Raw genomic sequence first — 17,679 nt, forward strand, 5'->3', positions numbered from 1 at the left:
TAATATGGGAATGAATGTCGGAGAATGGCAGAAAGGGAAAGAGAAAAAAAACAAAGAATGCACAAACAATCAAGTCTAGATTTCTATCAAAGATAGAAAAAAGACTAAACTAAAGGCTCTGTACCTAAACATGCATAGCATTCATAACAAAGTAAACAAATCGATAGCTCACAATGAAGCAAATAAATATAACCTGATCGCCGATACGGAGACCTGGCTGCAGGAGGACAAGGATTGGGTCCTGAATATTGAGGGGTATATGACATTCAAGAATAGGAAACTAGGTAGAGGTGGTTGGGGTAGCGCTGTTGATCATGGATGGCACTGGTGCAATAGCTCGAGGTGACCTTGTTTCAGGACATCAGGTTTGAGTGGATATGAGAAATAGTAGAGGAAAGAAGTCACTAGTGGGAGTGATCTACAGGCCCCCTAACAGTAACCACAGCATAGGGCAAACAATACAAGTAGAAATGTTGGTTGCTTGGGATAAATGATCGGCAATAATCATGGATGACTTTAATCAACATATAAACTGGAAAAAAAATCAAGATTGACAATAGTAGCCTGGGTGAGTAGTTCTTGGAATGCTTTTGAGGTAGTTTCTGACAGTGTTCTGGAACCAACCAAAGAGCAGGTTATTTTGGATTTAGTCTTGCATAACGTGCCAGAATTAATTAATGACCGCAGAGTAAAGGCACTCCTAGGTAACATCAGCCACAATATTATTGAATCCTATGTCCAGTTTAAAATGGAGAAGAATGGGTTTAAGATGTGGGCATGAAAACGAGTAGGTGAAGTGAACTGGGATACTACAGTAGAGGATAAACCAATCACTTGAAGGAATATTTCAGAATACTCAGAATAAGTATATTCCTTCTGTAAAGAAAAATTCTAAATGGAAAAGCCACCATCCATGGTTAACTAAAGAAGAAAAGCATTAAACTTCAGGAAAAACATAACTGCGCAAAGATGTGTGGCAGGTCAGATGATTGGTTAGAACATAAACAGTAGGGAATGACTCAAAAGTTAACCACAAGGAAGAAATTAGAGTATGAGAGGAAGATAGCTAGGAACATAAAAACAGATGACAAGACTTACTACAGGTATTTAAACAAGAAAAGATGAGCAAATTGAGTGTTGGTCCTCTGGAGAGTAGGAATGGGAGTTCATAGCAGATACTGAGGAAATAGCAGACAAAACAGAAAGATATTTTGCTTCAGAGATAGATTGATTCTTGTTGGACAAGGGAACCAAAGGTTATAAGGGGGAGATGGGGAATGCAGAACTCAACACAAACAGACATGATCTTATTTAATGGCAAGCGGGCTCGAGGGGCTGACTGGTCGACTTATGCTCCTATTTCTCATGTTTGTAAAATAGGCACTATTCCAGATCACACAACCCAAGAACATTAAAAAAACAGAATACTTGTGGAGAACTGGTTGGGTTTTGTCTGAAATAACAGTGATATCAAATGTAAGACGAAACAAGTGATGTGCCAAATATAACAGTTACATTTATTATCAAAAATTAAACAAGCCAATTTCTACATATATAGCTGAGTCTTCATTATTAAAGTTCCCCTTATCTACCAGAATTGAAAGATAAATCATTGCATGAGACCTGGGGCAAAATTCTCCGACCCCACGCAGGGCCGGAGAATCTCCCGGGGCCGCCGAAAATCCCGCTCCCGCCGTGGCAGAAATTCTCCGCCACCCAGGAATTGGCGGGGGCGGGAAACACCACCCGCCGATTGGCGAGCCCCCTGCGGCGATTCTCCGGCCCGCGATGGGCCGGTCCCGCCGCTGGGAGGCCTCTCCCGCCGCCGTGGTTTGAACCACCTCTGGTGGCGGCGGCGCGAGCGGGCCCCCGGGCGATCGGACCCCGGGGGGTGCCCCCCCCCCCCCCCCCCCCGGAGCCCACCGATTGGCGGGTGGGCCAGTGCTATGGGGGCACTCTTTTTCTTCCGCCGTGGCCACGGCCTCCACCATGGCGGAGGCTGAAGAGAATCCCCCAGTGCGCATGCGCCGGTGGTGACGTCAGCGGCAACTGACGCACCGGCGCATGCCGAACCGACGAAGGCCTTTCGGCCAGCCCCGGGCGTCAAAAGCTGCTGGAGCAGGTTTGGGCGCCAGTCGGTGTGGTGCCAACCGCTCCGGCATGGGCCTAGCCCCTCAATGTGAGGGACTTGGCCCCTAAAGGTGCGGAATCCGCACCTTTGGGGAGGCCCGACGCCGGAGTGGTTTGGTGCCACTCCGCTACGCCGGACCCCCCGCCCTGCCGGGTAGGGGAGAATCCCACCCCTGATCTCAATGCACAGCATTTTATGCATTGCATCCAATCTTGATAATAGGATAGGTTCTTCATATTTTATTGCTTTTAATTTCCATACCTAGGTCATTGCTATGCCATATATGAAGCAAAATGTTTGGGAGCTTTTAATTATCTGCAAAATAAATCCCCTCTCTCTGGTGGATAGTGGAGTTTCCAATATATTATTGTAATTATTTCCCTCTTCACTATCTAGCATCTGAAACAGAATGATAAAATAAGATTTTTGTCACTGGTTTATGTAGTCAGGTTTTGGAGAAAAGCTCAAACTGCAAGGGGCAAGTTCTAGCTTACAATATATAAATTCCATCCATCACCAAAAACTATTCAGACCTGTGTTTCATAGACTCCCTCAATGTCTGGAGCAGAGAGGTCAGCATTAATCTCATTGATGTGCTCTTGGTACATGTCTTCCGGCACAGAATATTCATATAGGTTGTAAACAATATTGGACCGAGGAAGGATACGGTTAACCTGCGGATGTGGAAATAAATTTCAACAAATTAGGGAAGAAAGTGCCAACATATAAAATAGCTATCTTCTAGGCAAACAGCTTTTTTGCAAACTGTCAGTTAAATGCATCATACTCAAGACTTGCATTTCATGTTTATTCCTACAGATAGTGATAAACCTGCTGTACCCTTTCAGTACTTATTGTTTTGAAAATACATCACTACATCACAACTTTAGTCTTCCACTTCATTCAAATTTTTCAACTCAAATAGTTGTTGATCATATTTTCCCTATGCAGTATCAGATCCATTCTAAAATGTATTTTGAGAAAAGCCACGAAAGATGAGGACGGTATATGCTATACTTACCTTCTTGTAAACGGCACTATCATCTGCTTTCGGGATGCGCTGATTGACGTAGAACACTCGCGGGATGTTGAGTTTGATGCAATGTAAATCATTACCAACAACAGCCCACAGTTTGAAGCAGCCAGGTTGACTTGTTTCTGCAATCTGAACCATTTAAAGATCCATTTTACTAAAGGCACTTCACATACTACAGTAGTACAGTGGACCCAATTACAAGAGGTTTTCATGCCAAGATCACATGATTCAACAAAGAATCTAAATTATTCTTTTTTTTGTTCTTTTCACAATACATGAACATTATTGACAAATCCAGTATTTATTACCCACCCCAAATTGTGCTCAAGATGGCGTGAGTTGGGACTTCCGGTGGCGACTGGTGGGAGGAGTTGCACATAGGGTAGCTCTGGCTATGGTTCGTCCAGTGAAGAGCTGTCCTAAACACAATGGGTTGAGTAGCCTCCTTTTTACGGGACTAATTCAAAAAGCTGTTTCATACAATCGCTACAAAGTAGAAGGAGGCCATTCAGCCTATTGTGTCTGCACTGGCTCTCTGAAAGAGCACTCTACCACGGCAGACATGGGGAGAAAGTGCAAACTCCAGAGTTACTAGAGGCTTGAATTGAACACAGGTCCCTGGTGTTCTGAGGCAGAAGTGCTAACCACTGTGCCACCCCTGAAACACCCAAAGCGTGAATCATATCCCTAGACCAATGAGCCCCGTTCTTCAACCATAATCAACTCAGATCTTAAATTACTGTCACAAATCTACAGATCCCAACCTTATCAATTAAACAAAAATTTACCTGCACAATTTGCCATGGCATATCTAGAATGGTCCGGGCAGTTCGGCGCAAAAAGCTGCTGAGGCTAGTTTTGGGACCATCTCGAATAGGTCTACCTGGTGCAGCCGCACCATCATCAAGCTTTCTCCTCTTTCTGCGGGCCTGCCTTTGTTTTGATTGCAGCTCCCATTTTTTCTTTTGGTATCTCAGCCACACTATGCGTTCATTCTGTTTCAAAATGTAATGGAACTTACAGTAAGAAGTCTTACAACACCAAGTTAAAGTCCAACAGGTTGTTTCAAATCACTAGCTTTCGGAGAACTGCTCCTCCCTCAGGTGAACAAAGGAGTAAGTTACAGAAACATATATAGACAAAGTCAAAGATGCTAGACGATGCTTTGAATGCAAGCATTTGCAGGTAATTAAGTCTTTGCGGATCCAGAGAGAGGGGTAATCCCAGGTTAAAGAGGTGTGAATTGTCTCAAGCCAGGACAGTTGGTAGGATTTTGCAAACCCAGGCCAGATGGTGGGGGGGGGGTGAATGTAATGCGACATGAATCCAAGGTCCCGGTTGAGGCCGTACTCATGTGCGCGTAACTTGGCTATAAAACGTCGCCATCTCCACATAATGGAATTTAATTTAAAATTAGCAAGTCTAAACCCCATTTGAAGTCCTGGGCAACTTCTTCAATCAGAATCTAATTTAAACTTTAGTTCTGTTTGCCAAGAACAAACCTATTTTAACAATATAAAACATACCGATCCCCATCTGGTGCAAACTTAAGCGTCAGCCCATCAGGAACTTCTAGTCAGATGATTTTAGTGTATTTCAGTGATAGACTTTAGCAGAGTGCAAGGTTTAGTGGGCTCTTTAAAAACTAAAAATCCTCTGTGTGAATGAGGGGCATGGATAGAGTAGATGGGCAGGCATGCTTTCCCAGGGTGGGGGGGGTCAGTCACCAGGGGGCATAGGTTTAAGGTCCATGGGGAAAGGTTTCGAGATGTGCGAGGCAGATTTTTTTATCTTTTTATTTACGCAGAGTGGAGAGTGCCTGGAACACGTTGCCAGAGGAGGTTGTGGAAGCAGATACATTAACAGCGTTCAAAAGGCATCTTGACAAGCACATGGGTAGGATGGGTATAGAGGGATATGGCACAAGGAAGTGCTGAGGGTTTTGGCAAAGGTTGGTATCATGACCGGTACAGGCTTAGAGGGCCGAAGGGCCTGTTCCTGTCCTGTATTGTTCTTTGTAACACTGAAAATGTTAACAGAAAATGATGGAAACACTCAGCAGCATCTGTAGAGAGAGAAACAGCGTTAACTGGCGCGCTTCAGCCACGACGTTGTGCCTAGCCCGAATAACTGAGCTTGTACCAACCGCACCAAAGACTGCAGAAATGCCAACGCAGACTGGAGGCGGCACCACGTGTGCGGGGGGCTGCCGCACACCCTGGGGTGTGGAGGGGGCCAGAGGGGATGCCAGCGATGGGCCACAGTGTACAGGAATGTCCTTCCATGAGTTGACAGACAGCATCTGCCGCAGAAGACTGCGTCTCAGCAGGGAGACAGTGTGGCACCTGTACCACATCCTTGCGGACATGGCACCCTGTGGAGAAGGACACCCGCTCCCGGTGGCCGAGACGGTCACTACAAAACCTCTTTGCCACTGGGACATTCCAGGGCTCGGGCGGGGCCCTGTGTGGTGAGAAAATTAAAAGTGACAGATGCTTTACATGTCTCAGGTGTGAAATGTTTTAAAGGTGAACATTTTAAAGTGACATATTTCCATTCACCCCAGCAATGGATGGAGACCACACCAATGAACACTCGTGTTCCACACTCTTCTTGATCATCCGTGGTCTAGTGCTACATTTAGATGTGTCCCCAGGATGCATATATAGGAGAACCTGCTGCTTCTTGCACTCTGTAGCCGTTGATGCCCGCAGGCACTGGTGTGAAACCCTGTTCACCCTGCTACCCTTGAGATGCGTCGATGTCAAGAGTGGGGGAATAAAAACTAGAGACCACTTCAGTCTCCTTGATGAAAGGACCCAGGTAGGGATCCAGTGCTTCATCCTCCCCGAGGGCGCCCATAGGATCATGGGTGACTCCATGAGATGGAGGGACAGCTGGAGTGAGCTCCAGAAGCCTCGGAGTCATCGGGCACTGCCTGTCCTGGAGCTCCCCATTGCCTGCACCATGGTGTTGATGCCCTCAGTGATGGTCCTCAGTGCCTCAGCAATGTCCACCTGCATCTGGGACATGTCCCTCTTTGACTGGAACATTGTGTCGAGGCCCTCAGCCATGGTCATCACAGACTGAGCCATGTCTTGGGCACCACCACTCAAAGTGCGGATGCCGTGCTCCAAGCTTTCCACCGCAGTCACCACCCTAGCAGTGTTGGCCTGGGTGTCGCGCATTGCCAGCACTATCTCCTGCACCTGAAGGCTTTGGGATGCCTCCAATCGGCCCGGTCACTGGAATAGCGCTGCTACCCGTTCCTGAATGTCACAGCTGTGTCGTATCATCTGCATCAGCTCTGGGAGAACCTTGTCCACAGGCGCAACGTCTATCCTGGGATTCAGCAGACCTCTGACTGCTGTCTCCCTTGGATGTTCTTGCCTCCACCTGATGTGCATCAGCAGCTGTGTGGTGCTCTCCAGATAGTGCTCCGAAGCCTGTCCACTAATGTCAGCCTCCGAGATATGGGTCTCTGCGCTGCTGGAGGTGCGGGTTAAAGCTGTGACACATCGCTGTTGTTCGCCTCGGAGCTCTCCTCCGAGGTGCTTTCTTGGGTGTGGGAGGGGAATGAAGCGACACGACTCCGGATGGCCCGGCCTTATCAGATGGTGAGATCCTGCAAGACAATGGACATGGGGTCAGCAGATAAGTATAATTTTATGGATCATCAACAGCTCACATGAGACAGGTCATTTGGATGATTGGACAGTGGATGCTCACCTTTCTGGTGCAGGTCAACCACACTGTCTGTCACTGCTCTCCCCATGGGCAACCACACTATTTCCAGAGCTCATTCCTCAGTCTGTGCGGAGTCTGTACATTCTCACCGTGTCTGCCTGGGTTTCCTCCGGGCGCTCTGGTTTCTTCCCACATGTCCCGAAAGACGTGCTGTTAAGTGAATTTGACATTCTGAATTATCGTTCAGTGTACCCGAACCCACCATTCATCCACTGTGTCGAGACGTCTGGCCAGGTCGGCATCCCCAAAGCGAGGAGCAGGTCTCTGCGCTGCCATCCTTGTTTCTTGACTCGGGGTGAGCGTTCAGGGAGCTTTTAAAAGCAGCTCCCCCTGGTTAGTCGTGAGCGGCTGAGGCGCAAGTCGGACGAATCAAAAGGCGAAGGAGCTAGGCATGGAGAGATTCACACGGGAGCTCATTCTTGGAACCGAGTGCGGGTGAATACAGGCTGTGGTCTCGCAAATGCGGCCGATGCGAAACACCCCGCCAAACCAACACTTGAAATTTATGGCTGAATTGCACCCAACATTTTAGATCAATGACTTTTCACTAGAATGCACTTTCTCTTGACAATTGCTGCCTAATCGAAGTACTTCCAGCATTTTCTATTTCTAGTTCTCGAGCTCCAGTGCTAATTGAAAAACACTGGAAATATGGCTTGGAGAAACAAAATGAAAATTCAACCAATAGGCAACTCTTTCCATCTTGAAATATTATCTAGTAGCCAGTGATGAAAGTGTAGACATCATTTATAACCTAGATTTTACACCAGCAGAATTTATCCAACACATGAAGATAGACCAGAGCTGTCCAGTTCATGGGAGTTGGAACTGAGCAATACAAAGAATTTCCCAAGAAGTGTAATGTCAAATACAGTCATGTACAACGTTGCCTAACAAAGAACAAACTTGCAGACTTGTGGAAAATTTAGACGGTTGACGATCAAACATATAGAAGAGGGTTACTATACGGATATAAACTTCTGGGGTATAGGCATTCCAAGTGTTAAATAGCCAGAAACATTTTGTTAGAACAGCTGTTCATCAAAAATCCATTGGCTTCCAGACCGATGATAATTGGACAACATTCAGCACCATTCGATGCTCCTCAAATATTAAAGCAGTTCATGTCCATATGCAGTCAATCCTGGACAACATTCAGGCCCAGGTTGATTGGTGGCAAGTAACATTTTGCAAAACCCAAATACCAGGCAAAGACCATCTCCCATGATATTCAATGGCATTATCATCGCTGAACATCCCACGATCAACATCCTGGGACCACTGACCAAAATCTGACTGGACATGGCCACATAAGTACCACGGCTACAAAAGAGCAGGTCCGAACTGGAAATTCCGGGGTGAGCCAATTTATTTCTCGTCTCCCCAAAGTCTGTCCATCATCTATACAGCACAAGTGAGGAAGGAATGTGAAGAATACCCTCCACTTGACTGGTTGAATGCAACTCCAACAACACTCAAGAAGCTCAACATCATCCAGAACAATGCAGCTGGTTTGATTGTTACCCGATCCACCACTGATGCAGTGTGTACAATCTACATGCTGCACTGCAGCAACTCACCAAGCCTCTTTCAAAGCACCTTCAAACCTACAACTTAGAAGGACAAGGACAGCAGATGCACGGGAACGCCACCATCTGATATTTCTCCTGCAAGCCAAACACCATCTTGGCTTGGAATGATATCGCCATTTCTTCACTGTTGTTGGGTCAAAATCCTGGAACTCCATCGCTAACAGCATGTGGGCATAACTATACTACATGGACTGTAGTGGTTGTAATTAGGGATGGCAACAAAAATTGGCCACCTCACAAATGTACAGATCCTATTAAAGAATTAAGGGGCTTCCGGTGTGGACCATGGAGTAAGTGGTCACACACAAGGCAGCTCCTGCCCAAGGTTACAGAAAATAGCTCTTTTTTAATCAATACGGGGTGGAATTTTGATGAAAAGACGTAGGTCAATGTTGGAGGAGAAATTTCCCCTACGAATGGTATGTTTCTTGGTTACCAGACCTGGCTGAAACAGTGAAAGATTTGGCTGAAGCTGCAGCAAAGAGAAAAGCCTCTTCCAGCAGGCGGGGAAAGGGCGAGCTTAAAGGCCTCAAGCTGATTTGAGGACCTTTGTGAAAGCTGAATTCTAGCAGCAGAGGGAACAACTGTGAAAAGATCTCACCAAGGCCATTGAAGAAGCAGTGACGGCTGACTTCCGGTAACGGTGGGCGGGAGGTAGCCACGCGTTGGAGGGCTCCCCTTCGGGAACGGCATTGTCGGGGATTGACCTTGGGGCAGCGAAGGCGGTGAAGGCCAGGAGAAAGCACAGGGAAGGGATATGTCGAGGTCCAGTAAGAAAACGACTGTGATAACAGCTGAAAGTTGTTGGGGGAGTAGGAAGGTCACCGCGGGGTCACCAAGGAAGATGGAGGCTGGTGCACCAGGAGAGGCCGCATTGCTTATGGCTGAAGAAATAACTACGGGCATGGCTGCGGAATTCGAAAGACAGTTTACAAAATACATGGAGACAATGAGGAAGGAGATGAAGGAGGTTTTGAGTGTGCTGGTGGAGGAGGCAAATTCCCCGGTGACGTCGGCGGTGGCGAGTGCAGTGGCGGAGGTACGGGAGCAAGGGGAGGCGCTGAAGGAAGTGGAGGAGACATTATTGCAGCATGGTGATCAACTTACGTCGATGGGGAAGGAGATGCGGAAGGTGCTGGAGATGAACGACGATCTGCGAGGAAAACTGGAAGACCTAGAAAACAGATCCTGGCGACAGAATTTGAGGATTGTGGGGCTGCCCGAAGGAGTTGAAGAGCCGAGGCTGACTGAGTATTTTGCTGCGCTGCTGGCGAAACTATTGGGGGAGGGGGGGATCTCTCCCGATATGAACTGGATCGGGCTCATCGGTTGTGGAGGCCTGTATCAAAGGCGAGTGAGCCGCCAATGGTAGTGACTCTGTGCTTCCGTAGGTACAGTGTGAAGGAGAAGGTCCTGTGCTGGGCCAAGCAGAAGCGGGTGGTGCAGTGGGCTTGAGCTGGTAGACGTGTATACCAGGACTTTACGGTGGAGCTGGCGAGGAGGCGGGCTGCTTTCAACCGGGTGAAGAGGGCACTGTACATTAGCAAGGTGCAGTGCGGCATTGTATATCCAGCGAAGCTGAGGGTGACTTACAAGCTCAATGATTTTTATTTTGGAACGGCGGAGGCAGCAGAGGAGTTTGCGAAGGCAGAAGGACTGTGGCAGAACTGAGAAATGGCCATGTGCCGATGTAACCTCATGACTTTATTTTCTTTTTTTTTTGTTTGTTTGTTTCACTGCGTGCGGGTGTATAGGCTAAAGGAGCCAATGTTGTATATATTTGGACAAGGGAAGTGATGGGACTTTCACTTGAAGTGAGGGCTCTTTGGGGTGGAGGTGGATATGCGTGGTTTGTGTGCTAAAAGGGGGTTTCTGGGCTTTCCTAGGGTCAGGCAAGGGGACCGGGGCGGGGGCCTCCATGCTGGCCGGTTTAAGCCAGCCAGTGAACGGGAGTGAGGTGGGGGGGAGGGGCTGCAGCCAACGGAGCCTGGCAGAACAGGGTCCGAGAACAGGGTCCGAGTGGTCTAGCCAGGATGGAAAGTTGGGGGGAAGGAACCGAGGTTGGGGGAAGGAGTTTTACAACAGGCAGTGGGCGGGAGGAGTTGGAGAGGAGTGGGGGGGGGGGGGGGGGGGGGGGACTATGGCGACCATGGGTGACCCGGACTCCTTTTTTCTTTTTCTCCTTTGTTTTTTGTTTCCACCGTGGGAGGGTTTGTTTTATTGGATGCTTATATTGACAGGAGGGCCGTTGTTTGGGGTGGTGGGAGGATGGGATCGTTGTTATTGAAGCTGCCCCCACCCTAATTGCTGAGAGGCAGTTATCTGTCAATCACCTGAGGCCTGTTTAGGGGCACATTGTATTCTTCTCTTTGAAGTTAAGGTATTTTTTGAGTCATCGGTTAGTTGAGGTCTGTATAAAAGACAGTCAGACAGCGCACACAGTAAGCGAGCACTCTTCCAGGAGACTCATCCGGAGTGAGACTCATCCAGAGTGGGGGATTGAAACTTGGTAATTTGGTGCAGTGAGGTAATTCGATGCAGAGTGAGAGAAGGTGCTTTTTCGGAGGTGCTTTTTAACCCTGGTAAGTGACTGGTAAGTAGTCTCTCTTTTTCTTTTCATTGTCTAATTTATTTATTTTTATTTTGAAATTCTAGTTGTTTAAGTTTACCAAGCGTTTAAGACATGGCAGGAGATCCCAGACCCGTGTCATGCTCCTCGTGTGCGATGTGGGAGCTCAGGGACACGTCCACTGTCCCTGGCTCCTTCACGTGCAAGAAGTGTGTTCAGTTGCAGCTCTTGTTAGACCGCTTGATGGCTCTGGAGCTGCGGATGGACTCACTTTGGAGCATCCGCGATGCTGAGGAGGTCGTGGATAGCACGTTTAGCGAGTTGGTCACACCGCAGGTGAAGGTTACTGAGGGAGATAAAAAATGGGTGACCAAAAGAAAGAGCAAGAGTAGGAAGGCAGTACAGGTGTCCCCTGCGGTCATCTCCCTGCAAAACAGATATACCGCTTTGGATACTGTTGAGGGAGATGGCTCACCAGGGGAAGGCAGCAGCAGCCAGGTTCATGGCACCGTGGCTGGCTCTGCTGCACAGCAGGGCAGGAAGAAAAATGGCAGGGCTATAGTGATAGGGGACTCGATCGTAAGGGGAATAGACAGGCGGTTCTGTGGACACAATCGAGACTCCAGGATGGTATGTTGCCTCCCTGGTGCAAGGGTCAAGGATGTCTCGGAGCGGCTGCAGGACATTCTGGGGGGGGAGAGAGACCAGCCAGCTGTCGTGGTGCACATAGGCACCAGCGATATAGGTAAAAAACGGGATGAGGTCCTACAAGCGGAATTCAGGGAGTTAGGAGTTAAACTAAAAAGTAGGACCTCAAAGGTAGTAATCTCAGGATTGCTACCAGTGCCACGAGCTAGTCAGAGTAGGAATGTCAGGATAGATAGGATGAATGCGTGGCTCGAGAAATGGTACAAGAGGGAGGGATTCAAATTCCTGGGGCATTGGGACCGGTTCTGGGGGAGGTGGGTGTTTTCTAGAGCTGTTGGGGAGGGTTTAAACTAATGTGGCGGGGGATGGGAACCGATGCAGGAAGTTGGAAGGTAGTAAAACAGGGACAGAAGCAAAAGGAAGTAAGGGGAAAAGTGCAAGGCAGAGAAGACATAGTCAGAAATCTAAAAAGGCGACAGTACAAGGTACAGTGACTGAGGGGAGCACAGTGAATAGGCCCAGTAATAACAAAAGGAATAAAACTGGAGATGTTAAGATTCAAAACAGAGGTAAAAAAACCAACATAAGTGTACTTTACCTGAATGCTCGTAGTATTCGGAATAAAGTAAATGAATTGATGGCACAAATCATCGTAAATGACTATGATTTAGTGGCCAATACTGAAACATGGTTAAAGGATGGTCACGACTGGGAGTTAAATATCCGAGGGTATCAAACTATTCAGAAGCACAGAGTGGATGGTAAGGGAGGTGGTGTTGCTCTGTTATTTAAGGATGATATCCGGGCAATAGTAAGGGATGACATCGGTGCTATGGAGGATAAGGTTGAATCCATTTGGGTGGAAATCAGGAATAGTAAGGCGAAAAAGTCACTGATAGGAGTAGTCTATCGGCCACCAAATAGTAACGATATGGTGGGGCAGGCAATAAACAAAGAAATAACTGATGCATGTAGAAATGGTACAGCAGTTATCACGGGGGATTTTAATCTACATGTCGATTGGTTTAACCAGGTCGGTCAGGGCAACCTTGAGGAGGAGTTTATAGAATGTATCCGCGATAGTTTCCTAGAACAGTATGTAATGGAACCTACGAGGGAACAAGCGGTCCTAGATCTTGTCCTGTGTAATGAGACAGGATTGATTCATGATCTCATAGTTAGGGATCCTCTCGGAAGGAGCGATCACAATATGGTGGAATTTAAAATACAGATGGAGGGTGAGAAAGTAAAATCAAATACTAGTGTTTTGTGTTTAAACAAAGGAGATTACAAGGGGATGAGAGAAGAACTAGCTAAGGTAGACTGGGAGCTAAGACTTTATGGTGGAACAGTTGAGGAACAGTGGAGAACCTTCCAAGCGATTTTTCACAGTGCTCAGCAAAGGTTTATACCAACAAAAAGGAAGGACGGAAGAAAGAGGGAAAATCGACCATGGACATCTAAGGAAATAAGGGAGAGTATCAAACTGAAGGAAAAAGCATATAAAGTGGCAAAGATTGCTGGGAGATTAGAGGACTGGGAAATCTTTAGGGGGCAACAGAAAGCTACTAAAAAAGCTATAAAGAAGAGTAAGATAGAGTATGAGAGTAAACTTGCTCAGAATATAAAAACAGACAGTAGAAGTTTTTACAAATATATAAGACAAGAAAGAGTTGCTAAGGTAAATATTGGTCCTTTAGAGGATGAGAAGGGAGTTTTAATAATGGGAGATGAGGAAATGGCTGAGGAACTGAACAAGTTTTTTGGGTCGGTCTTCACAGTGGAAGACACAAATAACATGCCAGCGACTGATAGAAATGAGGCTATGACAGGTGAGGACCTTGAGAGGATTGTTATCACTAAGGAGGGAGTGATGGGCAAGCTAATGGGGCTAAAGGTAGACAAGTCTCCTGGCCCTGATGGAATGCATCCCAGAGTGCTAAAAGAGATGGCTAGGGAAATTGCAGATGCACTGGTGATAATTTACCGAAATTCACTAGACTCTGGGGTGGTCCCGGTAAATTGGAAATTAGCAAACGTGACGCCACTGTTTAAAAAAGGAGGTCGGCAGAAAGCAGGAAATTATAGGCCAGTGAGCTTAACTTCGGTAGTAGGGAAAATGCTGGAATCTATCATCAAGGAAGAAATTGCGAGGCATCTGGATAGAAATTGTCCCATTGGGCAGACGCAGCATGGGTTCGTAAAAGGCAGGTCATGCCTAACTAATTTAGTGGAATTTTTTGAGGACATTACCAGTACAGTAGATAACGGGGAGCCGATGGATGTGGTATACCTGGATTTCCAGAAAGCCTTTGACAAGGTGCCACACAAAAGGTTGCTGCATAAGATAAAGATGCATGGCATTAAGGGTAAAGTAGTAGCATGGATAGAGGATTGGTTAATTAATAGAAAGCAAAGAGTTGGGATAAATGGGTGTTTCTCTGGTTGGCAATCAGTAGCTAGTGGTGTCCCTCAGGGATCCGTGCTAGGCCCACAATTGTTCACAATTTACATAGATGATTTGGAGTTGGGGACCAAGGGCAATGTGTCCAAGTTTGCAGATGACACTAAGATGAGTGGTAAAGCGAAAAGTGCAGAGGATACTGGAAGTCTGCAGAGGGATTTGGATAGGTTAAGTGAATGGGCTCGGGTCTGGCAGATGGAATACAATGTTGACAAATGTGAGGTTATCCATTTTGGTAGGAATAACAGCAAACGGGATTCTTATTTAAACGATAAAATATTAAAGCATGCCGCTGTTCAGAGAGACTTGGGTGTGCTAGTGCATGAGTCACAGAAGGTTGGTTTACAAGTGCAACAGGTGATTAAGAATGCAAATGGAATTTTGTCCTTCATTGCAAGAGGGATGGAGTTTAAGACTAGGGAGGTTATGTTGCAATTGTATAAGGTGTTAGTGAGGCCACACCTGGAGTATTGTGTTCAGTTTTGGTCTCCTTACTTGAGAAAGGACGTACTGGCACTGGAGGGTGTGCAGAGGAGATTCACTCGGTTAATCCCAGAGCTGAAGGGGTTGGATTATGAGGAGAGGTTGAGTAGACTGGGACTGTACTCGTTGGAATTTAGAAGGATGAGGGGGGATCTTATAGAGACATTTAAAATTATGAAGGGAATAGATAGGATAGATGCGGGCAGGTTGTTTCCACTGGCGGGTGACAGCAGAACTAGGGGACATAGCCTCAAAATAAGGGGAAGTAGATTTAGGACTGAGTTTAGGAGGAACTTCTTCACCCAAAGGGTTGTGAATCTATGGAATTCCTTGCCCAGTGAAGCAGTTGAGGCTCCTTCATTACATGTTTTTAAGGTAAAGATTGATAGTTTTTTGAAGAATAAAGGGATTAAGGGTTATGGTGTTCGGGCCGGAAAGTGGAGCTGAGTCCACAAAAGATCAGCCATGATCTAATTGAATGGCGGAGCAGGCTCGAGGGGTCAGATGGCCTACTCCTGCTCCTAGTTCTTATGTTCTTATTGTTAAGGGGATTGATTTTGTTTACTGTCTGTGGGTGGGGTGTAAATTTTGAAGAAAAATGTGAAAATGGAGAATAAAAACATTTACCTTAAAAAAATTTAAAAGGTGCGGTGTGATCATAAATTACAAGTTGTATTTACAGTTAGGGCAAAGAGGATAAACAGCATCTATAACATTATCTCTCGGCTCTCTTGTCCAAAGGAATGTGCAGAGAACGTTTGGTATTTGCTGAAATATAATCAAATATAATGCCCTTTTTTCTATTTTTCAACACTGAGTTTTGCAAGATGAATTTAACATAACCTTAGATTTATTTATTGTTACGACCCCTGGGCTTTTGCATGGTCAATTCCAGCCCCACTTGACCCGGAGTCGCAACACAGTCAAAATTTATAAATATCTCTTTGAAAAACACCCACGTCTTTGCCCTGAGCTGAGCTGCCCAATAACCAGTCACCAGGTTTGTAAATTTAAACACAATTGTTTATTAATAACTAAATATAATTAAATATGCAGCAAGTACAAGAGGCTAACTATTATCTAATTCCTAACCCCCATCCCAGTTAAACTCGCCCCACCCTATACACATACACAGAAGACAGAAAAACACGGAGGGGAGAAGAAGGTGCAAAATAGTAAGTAAAAGGGATAAAGATCAGGGTCGGAATTCTCTGACCCCCCGGGGAGTCGGAGACTCGCCCGGGGCCGGTGTCAATCCCGCCCCCGCCGTGGCCCGAATTCTCCGCCACCTGGGAATCGGCGGGGGCAGGAATCGCGCCGGGCCCCCTGCGGTGATTCTCCGGCCCGCGACGGGCCGAAGTCCCACCGCTGACAGGCCATTCCGGCCGGCGTGGTTTTAACCACCTCTGGTACCAGGGGGTTTGGTGGCGCGGGCGGGCGCCAGGGCCCTTGTGGGGGGGGGGGGGCGATCTGGCCCCGGGGGGTGCCCCCATGGTGGCCTGGCCCGCGATCGGGGCCCACCGATCGACGGGCGGGCCTGTGCCGTGGGGACACTCTTTTTCCTCCGCCCCGCCATGGCCTTCACCATGGCGGGGGCAGCGGCCCCCTCCCCTGTGCATGCGCCAGTATGACGTCAGCAGCCGCTGATGCACCGGTGCATGCGCAGACTTCCGCCGGCCAGCGAAGGCCAGCGGGGCACCAAAGGCCGTCCGCGCCAGCCGGCGGAGCAGGATCCACTCCAGCATGGGCCTAGCCCCTAAAGGTGCGGAGAATGCCGCACCTTTGGGGAGGCCCGACGGCGGAGTGGTTCACGCCTCTCTGTCCCACCGGGGGCCCCCGCCCCACCGGGTAGGGGAGAATCCCGGCCAAGATTCTTAATTTCAGATGGTTGTTTCCAACACACTTTTCCTTCGATTTAGGCCTTTAGTTTGGGAGACCGCAAGAAATTATAGAGAATCATGAACACAGCCCAGCCTATCACATGAAACCACCTCCCATCGACTTGATCTACACCTCCCGCTGCCTTGGGAAAGCGGGCAGTATAATCAAAGACCCCTCCCACCTAGGTTATTCTCTCTTCCAACCTCTTCCATCAAGCAGGAGATACAAAAGACCGTGAACACGCACAAAGAGACTGAAAATCAGATTCTTGCCAGGTGTTACCAGGCTCCTGAATGACCCTCTTATGGAATGAACTGATCTCTCCACATATCTTCTCTACATTCCGTTTGCTTCACCTGATGTCTGTGTCTATGTAGTTACATTGTGTATTTATCATATGTCCTATGTTTTTTCATGTATGGAACAACCTTTCTAGACTGTTCGCAAATCAATACTTTTCAGTGTCCTCAGTCTACGTCACAATAAATCAAATCTCTGCTTCCAGTCTGCAATGATTTTCATCAAAGATGCATTCAGGTATCTTGGAGAACACACGACAGAGAGACCGACAGAGACAGAGGGACCGACAGAGACAGAGGGACCGACAGAGACAGAGGGACCGACAGAGACAGAGGGATGAACAGATAGCCAGAGAGATAGCCAGAGAGATAGCCAGAGAGAGAGCGAGAGCGAGCGAACGAACGAATGAATGAATGAAAGAAAATCCAGGTCTCCAAATTGTCTTTCCCCTGGCTAACTGAAAATTTTCCCACTCCGACATGGCCCAACCAGGCAGAATACGGCCATTTGCTCAATTAATTGGCCACCAGCCAGAGTCCCACCAATCTCTCGGGTGCTGAAAAGTCTGAGTTCTGCTGTCCAAAAGCACAGTGTTCTGTTTTTGTAACTTTTAAATTCCTTTCTTCCCCCGCTCGACTTGAGATATATGTCCATTAAACACCCATGGATCAAAATGATAAGTCAAAATAATGGGGAAATAAGGGAATCAACAGGAAGGGCCCTTACATCTCACTAATTTTTTTAATAGAAAATTTAGAGTACCCAATTCATTTTTGCCAATTAAGGGGAAATTTAGCGTGGCCAATCCACCTACCCTGCACATGTTTG

General features: G+C 47.3%; 1 protein-coding gene across 2 annotated transcripts in view; it reads right to left on the reverse strand.

Annotated features, from left to right (window-relative positions):
* Positions 1-17,679, reverse strand: part of pole (polymerase (DNA directed), epsilon) — a 157,441-nt gene that overhangs the window by 59,712 nt on the left and 80,050 nt on the right. For both annotated transcript variants that reach the window (XM_038776503.1, XM_038776577.1), the window contains 3 exons: positions 3,956-4,162; positions 3,153-3,296; positions 2,665-2,805 (listed from right to left, as the gene is read on the reverse strand). In XM_038776503.1, coding sequence (XP_038632431.1) covers positions 2,665-2,805; positions 3,153-3,296; positions 3,956-4,162 — 492 coding nt within the window. The remainder of the gene's footprint in view (positions 1-2,664; positions 2,806-3,152; positions 3,297-3,955; positions 4,163-17,679) is intronic.

Source organism: Scyliorhinus canicula, chromosome 1, assembly GCF_902713615.1.
Source record: "Scyliorhinus canicula chromosome 1, sScyCan1.1, whole genome shotgun sequence".
Classification (NCBI taxonomy): domain Eukaryota; kingdom Metazoa; phylum Chordata; class Chondrichthyes; order Carcharhiniformes; family Scyliorhinidae; genus Scyliorhinus; species Scyliorhinus canicula.